Raw genomic sequence first — 16,562 nt, forward strand, 5'->3', positions numbered from 1 at the left:
AGCTGAGAGTGAGCACTTGCATACACATGTTGTGCACCCTTGAGGGCTAATCAGGGTAGATACACAAGGAGCAAAGGCAGAGAGAGGGTTGAGGGACTGACTGTGTTGCCAAGCGACTTGCAGTTGGTTATAAAAACACTGTCACAGAGCCATCCAAAGACATCAGTGTCCTGAACATGACATAAGGTTTAGAGATCATTCATGACCCACTGCCATACTTTATAGTGATGGTGATGGTGTAATGCCATGCACCTTTGCTAAAATATCAATTGGGCCATGGTCAATATTAGTAACCTATAATCCTATTAGGCTGTTAGATATGATTAATGATAAGTACTTATGTTGTATAATGTTTTTGAGGACTATAAAAGCATTTATAAAATACCAATAAAAGTGAAATGTGTGTCCAGACATTTATACTTAATAGGAACATAAAAAAGTAGTTATGTCCAAAGCCTACATGTTCACTGCCTGGTGGTATCCAGGTTTACCAAATAGCCATACATGGAAAAAGGAACACAGAAAAGCGCGCTCTTCAAAGCACATATACATACGCTGCCGCTCCACCAATGGCTGAAGAGCTGGGAGAGCGCCACTCAAATCACAACCACAGTCAGATTCCAATCTGAATTTCCCTGGCTGACGTCAGCTGATGACTGCCTGCTTGGCTGTGCTCTCGGCTCCGGACATAGTGCTTGCTGCCTGCTGCTGTAAAAATGCTGCTCTCTGTGCCGCCAAGGACAGGATTCAACCCATACAACGGCTATACCAGCAGACTTAGTAAAAAGGTAAAGCGATACTATATTTTATTTACTCCATCAGAATGTTATGCTAATGGTAGTCTATAGTATATGCCGCTCTCATTCCTGGATCGGTCTTGGCAATTAGGTTGCTCGGCTATAAACTGTAGTGTCCTTGAAAGTGGACCATATACAAATCAACTGTAGGCTATTTTGTAGATTTAACATTGCTTTTAACTATTTTCTATCCTCCAAATAAGATTGGGAATAGATAATAGAATAGAATACCGGTATAATGCATGCATTACAGGCTATGTATGCATTGCAGGCTATTGTAGGCTATGCGTCGGGGGCGATCCGAACGTTAGTGTTCTTCCTCTATCCATAGGCACAGAGAAAGTAAATGCACGAATTAAACTTGCGCGGCGAATATCCTAGAGATCATTTTGCGCTCATTGTCGGGTTTAATACCAATGGCTAATTGGAATCCCAACGACCAATTGTTGGATGTGTCAAATCAGTTTTACATCTTGATGAGAATAAGGTCTCTCTTTGAATAGATCGCAACGTAAATTAACCAAATAGAATAGATTTCTTTACGGGTAAATATTTGCCCCACCCCTTGAAATGGCTGGGAACGTTGGCATTGTTTTGCTCATATAAAACAGTTACTCTTACAGATATAAAAATGCTGAATATATACTGAACAAAAATATAAAGGCAACATTCAACATTTCAACGATTTTACTGAGTTACAGTTCATATAAGGAAATCAGCCAATTGAAATAAATTAATTAGGCCCTAATCTATGGATTTCACATGACTGTGAAGGGTCGCAGCCACGGGTGGGCCTGGGAGGGCATAGGCCAACCCACTTGGGAGCCAGGCCCACCCACTGGGGAGCCAGGCCCAACCAATCAGAATGAGTTTTTGAGTTTTTTATGCTAATGGTAGTCTATAGTATATGCCGCTCTCATTCCTGGATCGGTCTTGGCAATTAGGTTGCTCGGCTATAAACTGTAGTGTCCTTGAAAGTGGATGCGAGCTCCCCCCCCCAAAAAAAATTGTAAAGTGGTTATCCCACTGGCTATAGGGTGAACGCACCAATTGGTGAGTCGCTCTGGATAAGAGCGTCTGCTAAATGACGTAAATGTGCCCTTGAGCAAGGCACTTAACCCTAATTGCTCCTGTAAGTCGCTCTGGATAAGAGCGTCTGCTAAATGACTAAAATGTAAATGTAAAAAGGGCTTTATTACAGACAGAAAGACTCCTCAGTTTCATCAGCTGTCCGGGTGGCTGGTCTCATACTATCCCGCAGGTGAAGAAGCCGGATGTGGAGGTCCTGGGCTGGCATGGTTACACATGGTCTGCAGTTGTGAGGCCGGTTGGATGTACTGCCAAATTCTCTAAATAATGTTGGAGGCGGCTTATGGTAGAGAAATGAACATTACATTATCTGGCAAAAGCTCTGGTGGACATTCCTGCAGTCAGCATGCCAATTGCACGCTCCCTCAAAACTTGAGACATCTGTGGCATTGTGTTGTGTGACAAAACTGCACATTTTAGAGTGGCCTTTTATTGTCCCCAGCACAAGGTGCACCTGTGTATTGTATTGATAATGATATTGATTGGTAGTTGAAAATATTTTTTTATTTTAAAATGAACCATTTAAAGGGGCAATCTGCAGGTGCTACATCCAATTCTTGACTTGTACCCACTGTTTCTTGAAGTATAAATGCCTCATGAGCTTAATTCAATTGTCATACCCCACCAGAACACAAAATATAGCTTGTTTACTCCAATGTTTGTAAACAAACTAAATATAAACAAACACTGTATAGCCTCAAAACATAGTTACAAATATAATTTTTATATCCAGGATGGTCAGTCTCTGTCTGTCTATGAATTTGAGAGTGGTTAAATTTCTCCAGCCCCATCGCCCAGCTTTTTACAGAAACAGTGGCAGGGAAGACATTTTGTTATTGTTTCAACTGCTGATTGCCCATTTAAAGATGTACTCTGATGATTTGCTATGGAACATCCAGAGAACAGAACATAATGATGAATATGGGGTGTTAGACTGGGTGAGATATTAAGGGAATTTAAATGAAGAAACTATAAAGCGTATATTTAAGCAATAAGGCCAGAGGGGGTGTGGTATATGGCCAATCTACCACAGCTAAGGGCTGTTCTTAAGCACGACGCAACGCGGAGTGCCTGGACACAGCCCTTAGCCGTGGTATATTGGCCATATATCACAAATCCCAGAGGTGCCTTATTGCTATTATAAACTGGTTACCAACGTAATAAAATAAATGTTTTGTCATACCCGTGGTATACGGTCTGATATACCACGGCTGTTAGCCAATCAGCATTCAGGGCTCAAACCACCCAGTTTATAATTTTCCACAGGTAATTGTACAATTCAAAATTATAATTAATTTTTTTCGTGATCCTAGTTTTCATCCTGATGCTTTCACATATCACTTGTTTTTTTGTTTTTGTTTTTTTATTTCACCTTTATTTAACCAGGTAAGCCAGTTGAGAACAAGTTCTCATTTACAACTGCGACCTGGCCAAGATAAAGCAAAGCAGTGCGATAAAAACAACAACAACACAGAGTTACATATGGGGTAAACAAAACGTACAGTCAAAACACAATAGAAAATCTATTTCTTCTGTCAATAGCATATTTTATTATTTCCTATTGCGAATCTTAGTTCTGACTTGGTGCAACATTGCTGAAATAGGCCTAGGTAGTGTTTAACTTTCTTGAAACATAACACTAGCTCCCTTCTCCCGGGCTGTGTTATTCCTTTCCCTGCCTCATGGTTGGCAGGAATTCAGATTGCTCAGATTAATGACCTGGAATTCCTGGAATTCTGTTTGTCTCCCAAATGGCACCCTATTCCCTGTAGTGCACTACTTTTGATCAGAGCACTGTGGGCCTTGGTCAAAAGCAGTGCACTACATAGGGAATAGGGTGCCGTTTGGGACGATAGCGCTGGTTTCAAACAATGTGCTCATTTCAGGATAGAAGGGGTGTCTGTTGCTCTGCTTTTGCAAACTCAAGCCTTTTTTTTGCCAGGAAAAGGTTTAGTCTCATTGTGAGAGCTCAAAAGTTACTGAGGGAAAACTTGTAAAACCAACGTCAAGTGGTAAACTCTGCTCTGTGTCTTTTTACTACGAGAAAAAAGGGTCCAGGAAGGAGAGGGATTAACAGATTTTTTCTCTTTCTTTCTCCTGCTTTTGATTACACACTCCTCCCTTCCCCTTCTCTCCTCCCTCCCCCTCCTCTGCTCTCTTCCCCTCCCTTCCCCTCCTCTCCTCCCTTCCCCTCCTCTCCTCCCTTCCCCTCCCCTCCTCTGCTCTCTTCCCTTCCCCTCCTCTCCTCCCTTCCCCTCCTCTCCTCCCTTCCCCTCCTCTCCTCTCCTCCCATCCCCTCCTCTCCTCTCCTCCCATCCCCCCCTCTCCTCTCCTCCCATCCCCTCCTCCCTCCCTTCCCCTCCTCTCCTTTTTTCACTCTCTCTGTTTTACATACCTTGACTTCTTTGGCTGTCAGTGGTTCTGTTCCCATGGACAAGGGAGCCAGCAGATCTTTCCTTCTCTGTACAGACTGAAGTGAACCCCCTTTCTCAAACCGTTCGTCTTTCTTCAATGTCTTTTCTGCATATCTAAAACAACAGTTTGCTGGTTTAGTTTTTTTGCACTTTTGAGGGTAGCACTAGATTGACTCAGAGAGGAGGAGAATGAAGATTCACTAGTTGTCTCTAAATTGTTGAAGAGTTGGTGAGGTTGCAGGTTGAAGTAGACGTATCAGAAGAGTGCCATCGCTATTTTTCCACCATCTTTTGTTTTTCCCAAAACCTTTTCTGCACACTGTGGCAGAATACAGTACCAGGCAGAAAATACAGAGAGATTGTGTATTTTCATAAACATATTTTCTACAGTGCCTCTGAAAATCATTTGTGCCAAGCAGGTAGACCTTTACTTTTTCATATAGAAGTCTAAGATCAAAAACAATTGAATACTTTTTGCAGAAATTGAGTGCCGTGCAATGTGTGATGTGTTCGTGCCGAATGTGCAATGTTGAAAGATTTCGAAAGTGTGTTTTATTGAGAACTGAGAATAAATGACACTGGGATCGTTTCTCTCCTTGGATCTTCTTCTCCAAGGCTTTCCTCGCTTCCCTATGAAGCTATGAGGAGGCAAGGATAGTGGATTTGAGGAATCGAGGAAACTACTTTTGAGATTCACCTCATATCTGAGTTGTGTGAGCAAAACTCCATCATGTGCAGCCGTACAGTTAGATACTGTACATTGTGGACACAGACACATGCCAGGTCAGGAACGTACCTATAACCTCCAGGGCTAATACTTACAGTGATACAGTTCAACGAGAGAGGAAGGAACAGCTCAGAGCAATCACTCTGTCACACTTCATATGTCTCTTAAATATGTCCTCACATGTACTGGTAAAGAATGTAAAGACTGCACTTAGAAGGGATATTAGAGTGTATAAAGCCTTATTACAATACATTATAAAGGCTCATATATGTGCTTATAACAAGTTATAACACATTATACCTGCACCTGATTTTAAAAGTGAGGGTTTTCCTAGCTTGGTGCTGGATCCAGTCTGCTTGTGCTAATAGCCAACTCCTCTCTGTGTTCGATCATTGTCATGCCAAAGAAGTATGGCTTGTCAACGGTAGAAGAGTCGGCCTCAGCTGCAACATATACAAAGAGCACTGGACAAGAATAGGGTTCTCTCTCTACTCTGTCAGGCACATTTAAGCCTTCATTGTCTTGAGGGACATTCTATAGTCTGTGTTGTGGAGGCATTTAGGAATGTGGTGCATGTGAAAACGACTGTTGAAAAGATAGACCCTCTGTCTTACTCCCCCCACCCCCCCATTCTGAGGGTAACTTACTAACAAACATTTGTTTACAGCGCCGGAATGTAAAGAAAGAGTGTAAATACTCCTCCACATTGTACTGCTCCGGCTGCTACTGTATGTCCGGAGCAGTATGAACCACCATGGAGCAGGCTGTTTGTTTAGACAAGGAACAGGACAAGAAGGACATCCATCAGATGCCAGTGTGGGTCAAACTCAGTGCAGTGACAGAGTGCATGTGAGAGTGCACGTCGTTCACACGATGCTGCAAAACCAACCTGGCTACCAATTTATGGTGACGCAAGATTTGTGATCATGTTCAGAAACAAATTAAAGACGAGCTACAAACACTGACTGCACACACACTGGTGGAAATAGCCTACTCTGTCTATTTGGATGTAATTAGTCATAGCTAGTGTATACACCTATTCATTAAACTCGTGGAAACTGGCCTATATGGACAAATTTAAATGTTTCTAACGGAAACACTTTAAAAAGCATATGCATTTTGAGATTATGGAGAAATCATCAGACCAAAGGTGAGGACACAACAGTTCACCTGACACAAGACTGAATCCAAAAATTACACTGTTGATTTGATGTTCATTTAACATTTACTGTACTTGTCACAGCATTTGTCAATAACGAAATCTGAAAATACTCTGGATACATTCAGTAACATAATAAGAACATTAATTTATATTTTGGAGTAGGTGCAAGATAAGAAAAAGTGATTATAAGGGTTTGTGTGAGAGGTCTATCTGGTGTCTCCAAGTGGCCACACACCTCTCCAAACTGTGCGCAGTTCCTAAGTAATTTCAATGAACGTTTATGACTCAAGGAAAGAGCCTTCAACTATAAGCTGCTTATTTGAGCTTTGCCATTGAGGAACTGAAGCAAGCACACTTATAGTTTTTTGTTTGGACACAGCCCTGCGTCCCCACCATCACACAATTACTGTTGGTGTTTATGCAATCCAAAAATGTTCCATTATAAATCGCAATCTGGGTCAGGTGGGCATAATTTGAAAGCTTATTTTATTAGCAACATGGCTAGCTAAGTTATAAAATAAGATCTTACAGTAATAGGCTTCAAAAGTCACTTCAGACAAACAGATTGTAATTTTGGTGCGCTTAGAATGGAGTCATGAGTGCATTCAAGTGTGTGTTCCACGGCTAATTTTCTTCACAATATGACAAACATAGGGTCATTCTGTTCAGGACAACCCAGGGTATAACGCATGTCATCCTTGTAACTGTGGATCAAACATAGCGATAAACGTTGACACTGTCAATTACATGAGTTTTATGATATTTGTATATGTATTTGTATTTATTAAGGATCCCCATTAGTTCCTGCAAAGGCAGCAGCTACTCTTCCTGGGGTCCAACAAAATTAAGGCAGTTATATACAATGAAAAACATGACATTTCATAACAGATTTAACAACACATTGAGTATGTTTCCTCAGGCCACTGCTCTATAACGACATACTGTATCTACAACACAACATCCATGTGTAAGTGTGTGTATAGTACGTGTGTTATCGTGTGTATGTATGCGTGTGTCTGTGTCTCTTCACAGTCCCCGCTGTTCCATAAGGTGTATTTTTATCTGTTTTTTAAAATCAGATTTGACTGCTTGCATGAGTTACTTGATGTGGAATAGAGTTCCATGTAGTCATGGCTCTATGTAGTGCTGTGTGCCTCCCATAGTCTGTTCCTGAGTTCTGACGTTATGTATAGCATGTTACTGTACAGCCACTGAGTTCTGACGTTATGTATAGCATGTTACTGTACAGCCACTGAGTTCTGACGTTATGTATAGCATGTTACTGTACAGCCACTGAGTTCCATTTTAGGCGCGTATCAATGACCAAATCTGCCATTTTCAACACGTATACGGGATGAAAGGAGCTGTGAGTGGAAAGGGCTACAGAAATTCTACACATTTATTTATTAATACCACACCGACACTATCACTGCAACCTATCCAGGTTGGTAGTGCTGCACTTGAATTCATTCAATGTACAGTTCCTGTACTGGGGCTGACATGGGTCTGACTCTGCCGCTGCACTGTCTATGTATCCTTTATCTAACCAGGTGAGTCCGATTGAGATATTAATCTCCTTTTCATGGGAGTCCTGCTGTACTGTGTGTCAGAAGAGAAGACCTGGAGCTGTCAGGCAGGCAGCAGGCAGCAAGCAGGCAGGCAGCAGGCAAGCAGCAGGCAGGCAGCAGGCAGCAGGCAGGCAGCTTGCAAGCAGCAGGCAGGCAGCAGGCAGGCAGCAGGCAAGCAGCAGGCAGGCAATCAGCAGGCAGGCAGCAGGCAGGCAGGCAAGCAGCAGGCAGGCAAGCAGCAGGCAGGCAAGCAGGCAGCAGGCAAGCAACAGGCAGGCAGCAGGCAGGCAATCAGCAGGCAGGCAAGCAGCAGGCAGGCAGGCAGCAGGCAAGCAGCAGGCAGGCAGCAGACAAGCAGCGGGCAGGCAGCAGGCAAGCAGCAGGAAGGCAGGCAGCAGGCAAGCAGGCAAGCAGCAGGCAGGCAAGCAGCAGGCAGGCAAGCAGCAGGCGGGCAGGCAGGCAGGCAGCCGGCAGGGCTGAGGCAGGTGGGAGCCTGGTGGGTATGGATCCATCTGATTCTCTGGTTCTCTGCCATCTTCCTTTTCTCAGAACGAACAGAGCATAGCAGAGCAGCCTTAATGAGTCAGTACCTTCTGACCGGAGAGCACATGAGAGGGATTAACGCCTTCCGCTAACAAGCTCAGAACCCCAATTAGATAGGCCTCAATGGCCCAGGCCAATCCATCCAGCCCCATCCATCCATCCAGCCATCCAGGCTTCCTCAAGCAACACATAGATCCAGACGGGGCTCAATGGCCCAGGCCCATCCATCCAGCTCCATCCAGACAGGCCTCATCCAGCAGCACATATATCCAGACAGGCCTCATCCAGCAGCACACAGCTCTATTCAGCACCAAGCCCAGGTGCCATCCTCTGTCAAGCAGCACACCAATCCTATGGGAAGGCCCAGGACCATCTATCCACCCCCATCATCCAATCAACAGACAGATCCAGACAGGCCTAGGCTCCTTCCAGCATAGAGATTCTATAACCATTAACCATACACTTCCTGTCCACCACCAGGCTCCATACAGATTATATAGCCCTACCCAGACCCAGCTCCATCCAGTATCATACAGATTCTATAGCCATACAAGACCGAGCTCCATCCAGTATCATACAGATTCTATAGCCATACCCAGACCCAGCTCCATCCAGTATCATACAGATTCTATAGCCATACCCAGACCCAGCTCCATCCATTCACCAGCCGTGTACAGATCCTATCTACCCAGTACACAGGCAGCTGCATCCCTCATGATAGGGTCTCCAGGCAGGCTGGCAGTCAAGGCAACAGCAAACCACAGGAAGAGATTGTGATTGTGGGAAAACAAACAATGCACTGCCTGCTATTGATGCTGAAGAGAGGCAGATTAGAGGTGTAGAATGGGTATGGTGAAGGAAGGCGCTCTGTGAGAGTAACAACAGTGATAAATGAAGGGGTTGTAAAACTCCTCTGGAGAGGTTCGAGGCTGGGTGCTGCTGGATGTTGTGAAGGCCATGTTGAATACAGAACTGTGCAAAGACAGTCAGAAAGGTAGAGCAAAGAAAGACAGTCAGAAAGGTAGAGGAGTAGAAAGACAGTCAGAAAGCTAGAGCAGTAGAGACAGTCAGAAAGGTAGAGGAGCAGAAAGACAGTCAGAAAGGTAGAGGAGCAGAAAGACAGTCAGAAAGGTAGAGGAGCAGAAAGACAGTCAGAAAGGTAGAGGAGCAGAAAGACAGTCAGAAAGGTAGAGGAGCAGAAAGACAGTCAGAAAGCTAGAGGAGTAGAAAGACAGTCAGAAAGCTAGAGGAGTAGAAAGACAGTCAGAAAGCTAGAGGAGTAGAAAGACAGTCAGAAAGCTAGAGGAGTAGAAAGACAGTCAGAAAGCTAGAGGAGCAGAAAGACAGTCAGAAAGCTAGAGGAGTAGAAAGACAGTCAGAAAGGTAGAGGAGCAGAAAGACAGTCAGAAAGGTAGAGGAGCAGAAAGACAGTCAGAAAGCTAGAGGAGTAGAAAGACAGTCAGAAAGCTAGAGGAGTAGAAAGACAGTCAGAAAGCTAGAGGAGTAGAAAGACAGTCAGAAAGCTAGAGGAGTAGAAAGACAGTCAGAAAGGTAGAGGAGCAGAAAGACAGTCAGAAAGCTAGAGGAGTAGAAAGACAGTCAGAAAGCTAGAGGAGTAGAAAGACAGTCAGAAAGCTAGAGGAGTAGAAAGACAGTCAGAAAGGTAGAGGAGCAGAAAGACAGTCAGAAAGGTAGAGGAGCAGAAAGACATTCAGAAAGGTAGAGCAGTAGAAAGACAGTCAGAAAGGCAAAGGAGCAGAAAGACAGTCAGAAAGGTAGAGGAGCAGAAAGACAGTCAGAAAGGTAGAGGAGCAGAAAGACAGTCAGAAAGGTAGAGGAGCAAAAAGACAGCCAGAAAGGTAGAGGAGCAGAAAGACAGTCAGAAAGGTAGAGGAGCAGAAAGACAGTCAGAAAGGTAGAGGAGCAGAAAGACAGTCCGAAAGGTAGAGGAGCAGAAAGACAGTCCGAAAGGTAGAGGAGCAGAAAGACAGTCCGAAAGGTAGAGGAGCAGAAAGACAGTCAGAAAGGTAGAGAAGCAGAAAGACAGTCAGAAAGGTAGAGGAGCAGAAAGACAGTCAGAAAGGTAGAGGAGCAGAAAGACAGTCAGAAAGGTAGAGGAGCAGAAAGACAGTCAGAAAGGTAGAGGAGCAGAAAGACAGTCAGAAAGGTAGAGGAGCAGAAAGACAGTCAGAAAGGTAGAGAAGCAGAAAGACAGTCAGAAAGGTAGAGGAGCAGAAAGACAGTCAGAAAGGTAGAGGAGCAGAAAGACAGTCAGAAAGGTAGAGAAGCAGAAAGACAGTCAGAAAGGTAGAAGAGCAGAAAGACAGTCAGAAAGGTAGAGGAGTAGAAAGACAGTCAGAAAGGGAGAGGAGCAGAAAGAGTCAGAAAGGGAGAGGAGCAGAAAGAGTCAGAAAGGGAGAGGAGCAGTATCAGTGGTTTGGGGAAGGATGTAAGTTGTTAGAGAGAGAGGAGGGGAAAGAGGAGGTACTGTTTAATTAGAGCAGGTCACCAATCACACCCAAAGGAAACAATGGCCCAGCTAGTTGGACACCACAAGGTCAGTACTGGAGAAGGGTTATTACAGAGTGGGAGGTGACTACAGAGGGCTGGAATCAAGCTCATTACGCTAATTGAGCTTCATCCATTTTGAGGCGCACTGCTTCCTTTCCCCTTCTGCTGCATCTAATATGCTCTATCTCTTTTTTCACCAAACTGACAGCATTGATTCACAGGGGCCTGTTATTGGTTCGAACAGTAACTAATTTCTACTCCAAAGCGGGGTTAGCGCAGTATTGATATACATTGAGTTGTTGCTATAGCAGCCGTGCAAAGTGCTGACTCAACTGAAATGTGATTAATGTGAAGAGTTCTCTGTCTAGAAGTGTATCCACGGTCTGGTGATTATACGTCATGATGGTAATGTTTATGTTCATATTGCCCCTATTAGCAGATCAGGGTATCCCTATACTAAAAGCTTATCTAGCAGACAGTTAAGTACACTGAAAGCCTATCTAGCAGGCAGTGTAGTTACATTTTAAAAAGTATGTTTTAATGTCAAATACACTGGATAGGTGCAGTGAAATAAGTGTTTTTACTACTACTATGGCTGACCCTGTAATTGTTTTCTTCATTGATTTGTGTAAATTAGGCTACACTCTCAGTGGGCCATGAGAAGCCTGGGGCCTCATTTATCAATCATGCGTAGGCACAAATCTATGTGCAAACCATGCATGAACGTAAACCATCAATATGAACGTTTGCTTGAGAGTGTGCGTAGATTTACATACAGCCATGACCATGCGTACGCACAGTGCCAAGTGGTGGAATAAGGGAACTGGAAGAGCAGAATGGGGAAAATACTGTATATGTTGAAAATGTGTGAAATGATGAGAACAATAATTTAAACAAATGTTTTAGTTCATTGTATTTCCATTGTAATTCATGCAACATATTGACATGCTATATCATCTGACCACATCAGTGCATTCGTTAGGATAATAATCCATATAATGTACAGTAATTTGTTAAATGAAAGGTACGTGTGAAAGTGAAACCATTGTTGAAATACTATAAAAGTCTGAGATAAATGAGAAATGGAATGAGAGATGGCTGATCTTGCTCTGTTGGAAGATTTGGCACACGCTGCATTTTGCAGAGAGCGCATTTTTAGAGACAGGTGGGACTTTTTCTGCAGAAAGTACAGATTGGCTCATCAGATATCGTTTCCCAAAACCAATTTATGCGAGGATTTAAAGGTGCACTATGCAGAAATTACTCCGCCATTTCCTGGTTGCTAAAATTCTAATTGTTTGCCTAATTTCAGTTTATGTGACAAAACAAGCAAGTATAGTGTAGAGAATAATTGTACCATCTAAACCGCTGTGAAATATATTTTCCATAACCAAAAATATTTAATTTTCAGCTGTTTGAAGCTGGTGTACAAAACCTAATGTAAAAGACGCAAAAACTAACCATAAGAACAGGAAGCATAGAAATAGCACACATCTACCGCTTCTTAGACTTGCTTTCCATGAGAATGACTCTATAACTCACTTTTCTATGTTAATTTTTTCAGGTCGCCCAAAAAGTTACATATTGCAGCTTTAAGACTTACTTTAAAAGGGTGAACACATGCCATTTCGGTGCACATCCAAGTCCTATCCTCCCTCAGGTTTTTGGGAACTGGCACTTTTCAGGGGGAGCTTGTCGATCGGCATCTCACAGCCCTCGATGAGCCAATATTTTGGATGCAATCATCAGCAAAACAAACATCAGCAAAACGAACAGTAACACATACAGTTTCCATACACCATCGCACAACAGGTTGAAGTTAAGAGTGGCTTCTTTGCCATCAATAGGTTCCCAAATACGAACGGAGCAATAGACGGCACCCACATCGCCGTAAAATCACCATCCCAAAACGATTTAAACTATGTGAACAGAAAAGGCTTCCACTCTTAATGTGCAGGTGATAGGTTATGTGATGTGCAAAAGACGCTGCTGAATGTGGTGGCCAGGTGGAATGCACCACTCAATCACTATGCAGAACAGCAATGTTGGCCTATACACCTACAAGAGGGAGCTGTTGAGGATGGATGGCTTATTGGTGAGTGTTGCCTACTCATTTTAAGTATATTTTGTCATTGCTAAAGCAACTTGAGTTGTCCTAATGGGCTCCCGAGTGGTGCAGCGGTCTAAGGCACTGCATCTCAGTGCTTGAGGCGTCACTACAGACCCTCTGGTTCGATTCCAGGATGTATCACAACCGGCCGTGATTGGTAGTCCCATAGGGCGGCGCACAATTGGCCTTGCGTCGTCCGGGTTTGGCCGGTGTAGGCCGACATTGTAAATAAGAATTTGTTCTTAACTGACTTGCCTAGTTAAATAAAGGTTAAATAAAAATAAAAAATAAATCTCTTTGTAGCTATGTTTTTATTTTACTGGTCAAGCCACAACTGAGCGAGCCAAATAAAACCTTTTGGTTGTGCTCAATCTCTGACACTAGCACGTCTATTTCAGTCTCTGAAGTGTTTGTTTTTTTTCTTCGCTTTTTTTGGTTGGGGCATTGTATATTCTAGCCAGGTCACTCGTGATACAAGTCAGTATTCGACTACAGACCCGGGTTCGATTCCAGGCTGTTTCACAACCGGCCGTGATCGGGAGTCCCAGAGGGACACAATTGGCCCAGCGTCGTCCGGGTTAGAGGAGGGTTTGGCCAGGGGGGCTTTACTTGGCTCATTGCGCTCTAACGACTCCTTGTGGTGGGCCGGGCGCCTGCAGGCTGACTTCGGTAATCAGTTGAACGGTGTTCCCTCAGACACATTGATGCGGCTGTCTTCCGGGTTAAGCGAGCAGGTGTTAAGAAGTGCGGTTTGGTGGGTCATGTTTCGAGGTGCCTTTTCAGGATTGTGAACTGTAGAGGATTGTAGGATTGTACAGTGACAGATTGCCGTTTAAATCTGTGTCTCCTGCACATCTTAGCCTTCTGAGCTAAAGCCTATAGGCATAAAGTCTCAACTCAAGCAAGGTTAGCTTACTCTTCACGTAAATTTGTTTTACCGAACAACCTCTGTTACATTACCACCAGATGTCTAATCTCTCCCAGAACCAAATCTCGCATACATGCTGGCCAGCTACTACCCAATGTCATCATATCCTGTTGCTGATGTAATATCCTGTCTCTGTCTCGCCCCAGCCGACGTATGTGTCCTCCAGCCACCAGATGTCTCCACCCAGCCCCAACCACACCACCACTAGCAGCAGCAGTAACGGCAGCCTCAGTGGAGAGCAGCTGAGCAAAACTAACCTCTACATCCGCGGCCTACATCCGGGAACCACAGACCAGGACCTGGCCAAACTGTGTCAGCCGTGAGTAGCTAATCAACAAACTACCACCACACCACACAGTAAATCTATGGATCTGTGTAATATGAATGAACTAAGCTAGAAGAGGATAGTGATTGAGGAAATTGTGTTAATGGGGGCCTGAAATAATGCTTAAGGTGAAAAGGGCAAGAAGTGGGTACACAAGTTATCACCAGTCTGTGACCTGTGGAAAGATCAACAGGAGCTTGGGTTGCAACCTCAGACCTTTCAGACTGGCACAACTGAGGGTAGCCCAATAATGGACTAAAGGAGCCTCATGTTACTCCTTATAGTCCAAGGACCTTACATGTTCATTTTAGAGGCCAATTGGCTCTGGAAGCTAAAACAGCCAAATACTCACTAAACGTGAATCGATTCTCAATTGTGGTACGGTTCTAGAAACATAATGACCTCTACTTTCATATCGCATAAAAATAATTTCACAAAGGCAAAATATACACTTACTGTACACTGTTTTAACCGGTTTTAACACAGTTGCAGCCGACAGTATTTTTCAGTGACAACTATTGTGGCGTGCGTCCGTCTTCCATTTACACACAGGTGTTTCGGAGATTCAGATAGCTAATTAGCATAGGTACGCCTCCGTCTTCTGCCTGTTTTCCGTAAACAAGCGGAAACCCTATGTAGTCATTTTACCTTTTGTTTTTTGGAAATAATTTCTCGCAGATATGAAAGATACGTTCCTTATGTTTCCAAAACCGTACCGCAAGTGATGCGTCTATGAATGCCTTGAACTGAAGGCAGACTTTCCAACAGCAAGCTTACTAAGCATGTTTTGTCTCTTCCCCTGTAGTTAGCAGATTGTAATGGGCTAATGTAATGCAGCTCTATTAACCGTTACAAGATAGGTACTGTTTGGCGTAGCCCAGAGAATTTTCGACCAACATTAACTTGGTGAAACTATCTTCATTCTCGATTCGGCCAAACATGTATCTTCTAAACTGTCCGTGTCCAGTTGCAGGTGGTTCGTTTGAATTTAGAAAATGCTCCGTTATTAAAATAAATACATGTTTTGCTCCATGAAGTAATGCAACGAGGAGCGAGAGTGACAGAGGGGAGGGGAGAGGCGAGGGTGAATGAAGGAGAGCAAGAAAGGGTGGGGAGAGAGACAGGAGAGAAGGAAAGGGAGTGAGGCCCGCTATTTTACAGCTGTCTGGAAGATATGGCTCACATGAGGCTGCCCAACCCTACAGGAAACCCTGCGCCCAGGGGAAAAGGAAAGACAAACAAGGCCAATGGCATGAAGAGGGGGAGGGAGGGAGGGGTAATCAGACAGAGGAATATAGGGAGCTAAGGTTTTCTGTATCAGGCTGCTGGTATGTGGGTAGTTATGTTTCTGCTTTGGCTTTTACAGAGTAGATCAAATCACTGCATGAAATTTGCTTTTGAGTAGAGGAGGGCTTTAAAAAAGGTGTACAGTTTTGTGTACCATTATTGACATGAAAATATGCTATGTTAGAAAAAGGCAATAAAATAGGAATGCATGTCGGTAAGCAAAGTCTACTATATATACACTATAAAAGTATGTGGACACCCCTTCAAATTAGTGGATTCGGCTATTTCAGCCACACCAGTTGCTGACAGGTGTATAAAATTGAGCACACAGCCATGCAATCTCCATAGACAAACATTGGCGGTAGAATGGCCCGTACTGAAGAGCTCAGTGACTTTCTACGTGGCATCGTCATAGGATGCCACCTTTACAACAAGTCAGTTTGTCACATTTCTGCCCTGCTAGAGCTGCTCCGGTCAACTGTAAGTTCTGTTATTGTGAAGTGGAAATGTTTAGGAGCAACAACGGCTCAGCCGCGAAGTGGTAGGCCACACAAGCTCACGGAACGGGACCGCCGAGTGCTGAAGCCCTGAGCAGCCACACACAAGCCTAAAATCACCATGCGCAATGCCAAGTGTCGGCTGGAGTGGTGTAAAGCTTGCCGTCATTGGACTCTCTGGAGTGATGAATCACGCTTCACCATCAGGCAGTCCGACAGACGAATCTGGGTTTGGTGGACACCAGGAGAACGCTACCTGCCCGAATGCATAGTGCCAACTGTAAAGTTTGGTGGAGGAGGAATAATGGTCTGGGGCTGTTTTTCATGATGTTTCTTAGTTCCAGTGGAGGTAAATCTTAACGCTACAGCATACAGTGACATTCTAGATTATTCTGTGCTTCCAACTTTCTGGCAACAGTTTGGGAAAGGTATTTTCCTGTTTCAGCATGACAATGCCCATCTGCACAAAGTGAGGTCCATACAGAAATGGTTTGTCAAGATTGGTGTGGAAGAACTTGACTGGCCTGCACAGAGCCCTGACCTCAACCCCATCGAACACCTTTGGGATGAATTGGAACACTGACTGCGAGCCGGGCCTAATCGC

The 16,562-nt window shown here is 44.0% G+C and overlaps 1 protein-coding gene across 2 annotated transcripts in view; it reads left to right on the plus strand.

Moving 5' to 3' along the window:
* Positions 1-655: 655 nt before the first annotated feature.
* The window catches only part of LOC121537906 (RNA-binding motif, single-stranded-interacting protein 2), a 33,546-nt gene continuing 17,639 nt past the window's right edge, over positions 656-16,562 (plus strand). For both annotated transcript variants that reach the window (XM_041845551.1, XM_041845552.1), the window contains exons 1-2: positions 656-788; positions 13,996-14,168. In XM_041845551.1, the coding sequence (XP_041701485.1) occupies positions 717-788; positions 13,996-14,168 (245 nt within the window). In that variant the 5' untranslated portion in view covers positions 656-716. The remainder of the gene's footprint in view (positions 789-13,995; positions 14,169-16,562) is intronic.

The sequence above is a fragment of the Coregonus clupeaformis genome, chromosome 24, assembly GCF_020615455.1.
Source record: "Coregonus clupeaformis isolate EN_2021a chromosome 24, ASM2061545v1, whole genome shotgun sequence".
Taxonomy (NCBI): domain Eukaryota; kingdom Metazoa; phylum Chordata; class Actinopteri; order Salmoniformes; family Salmonidae; genus Coregonus; species Coregonus clupeaformis.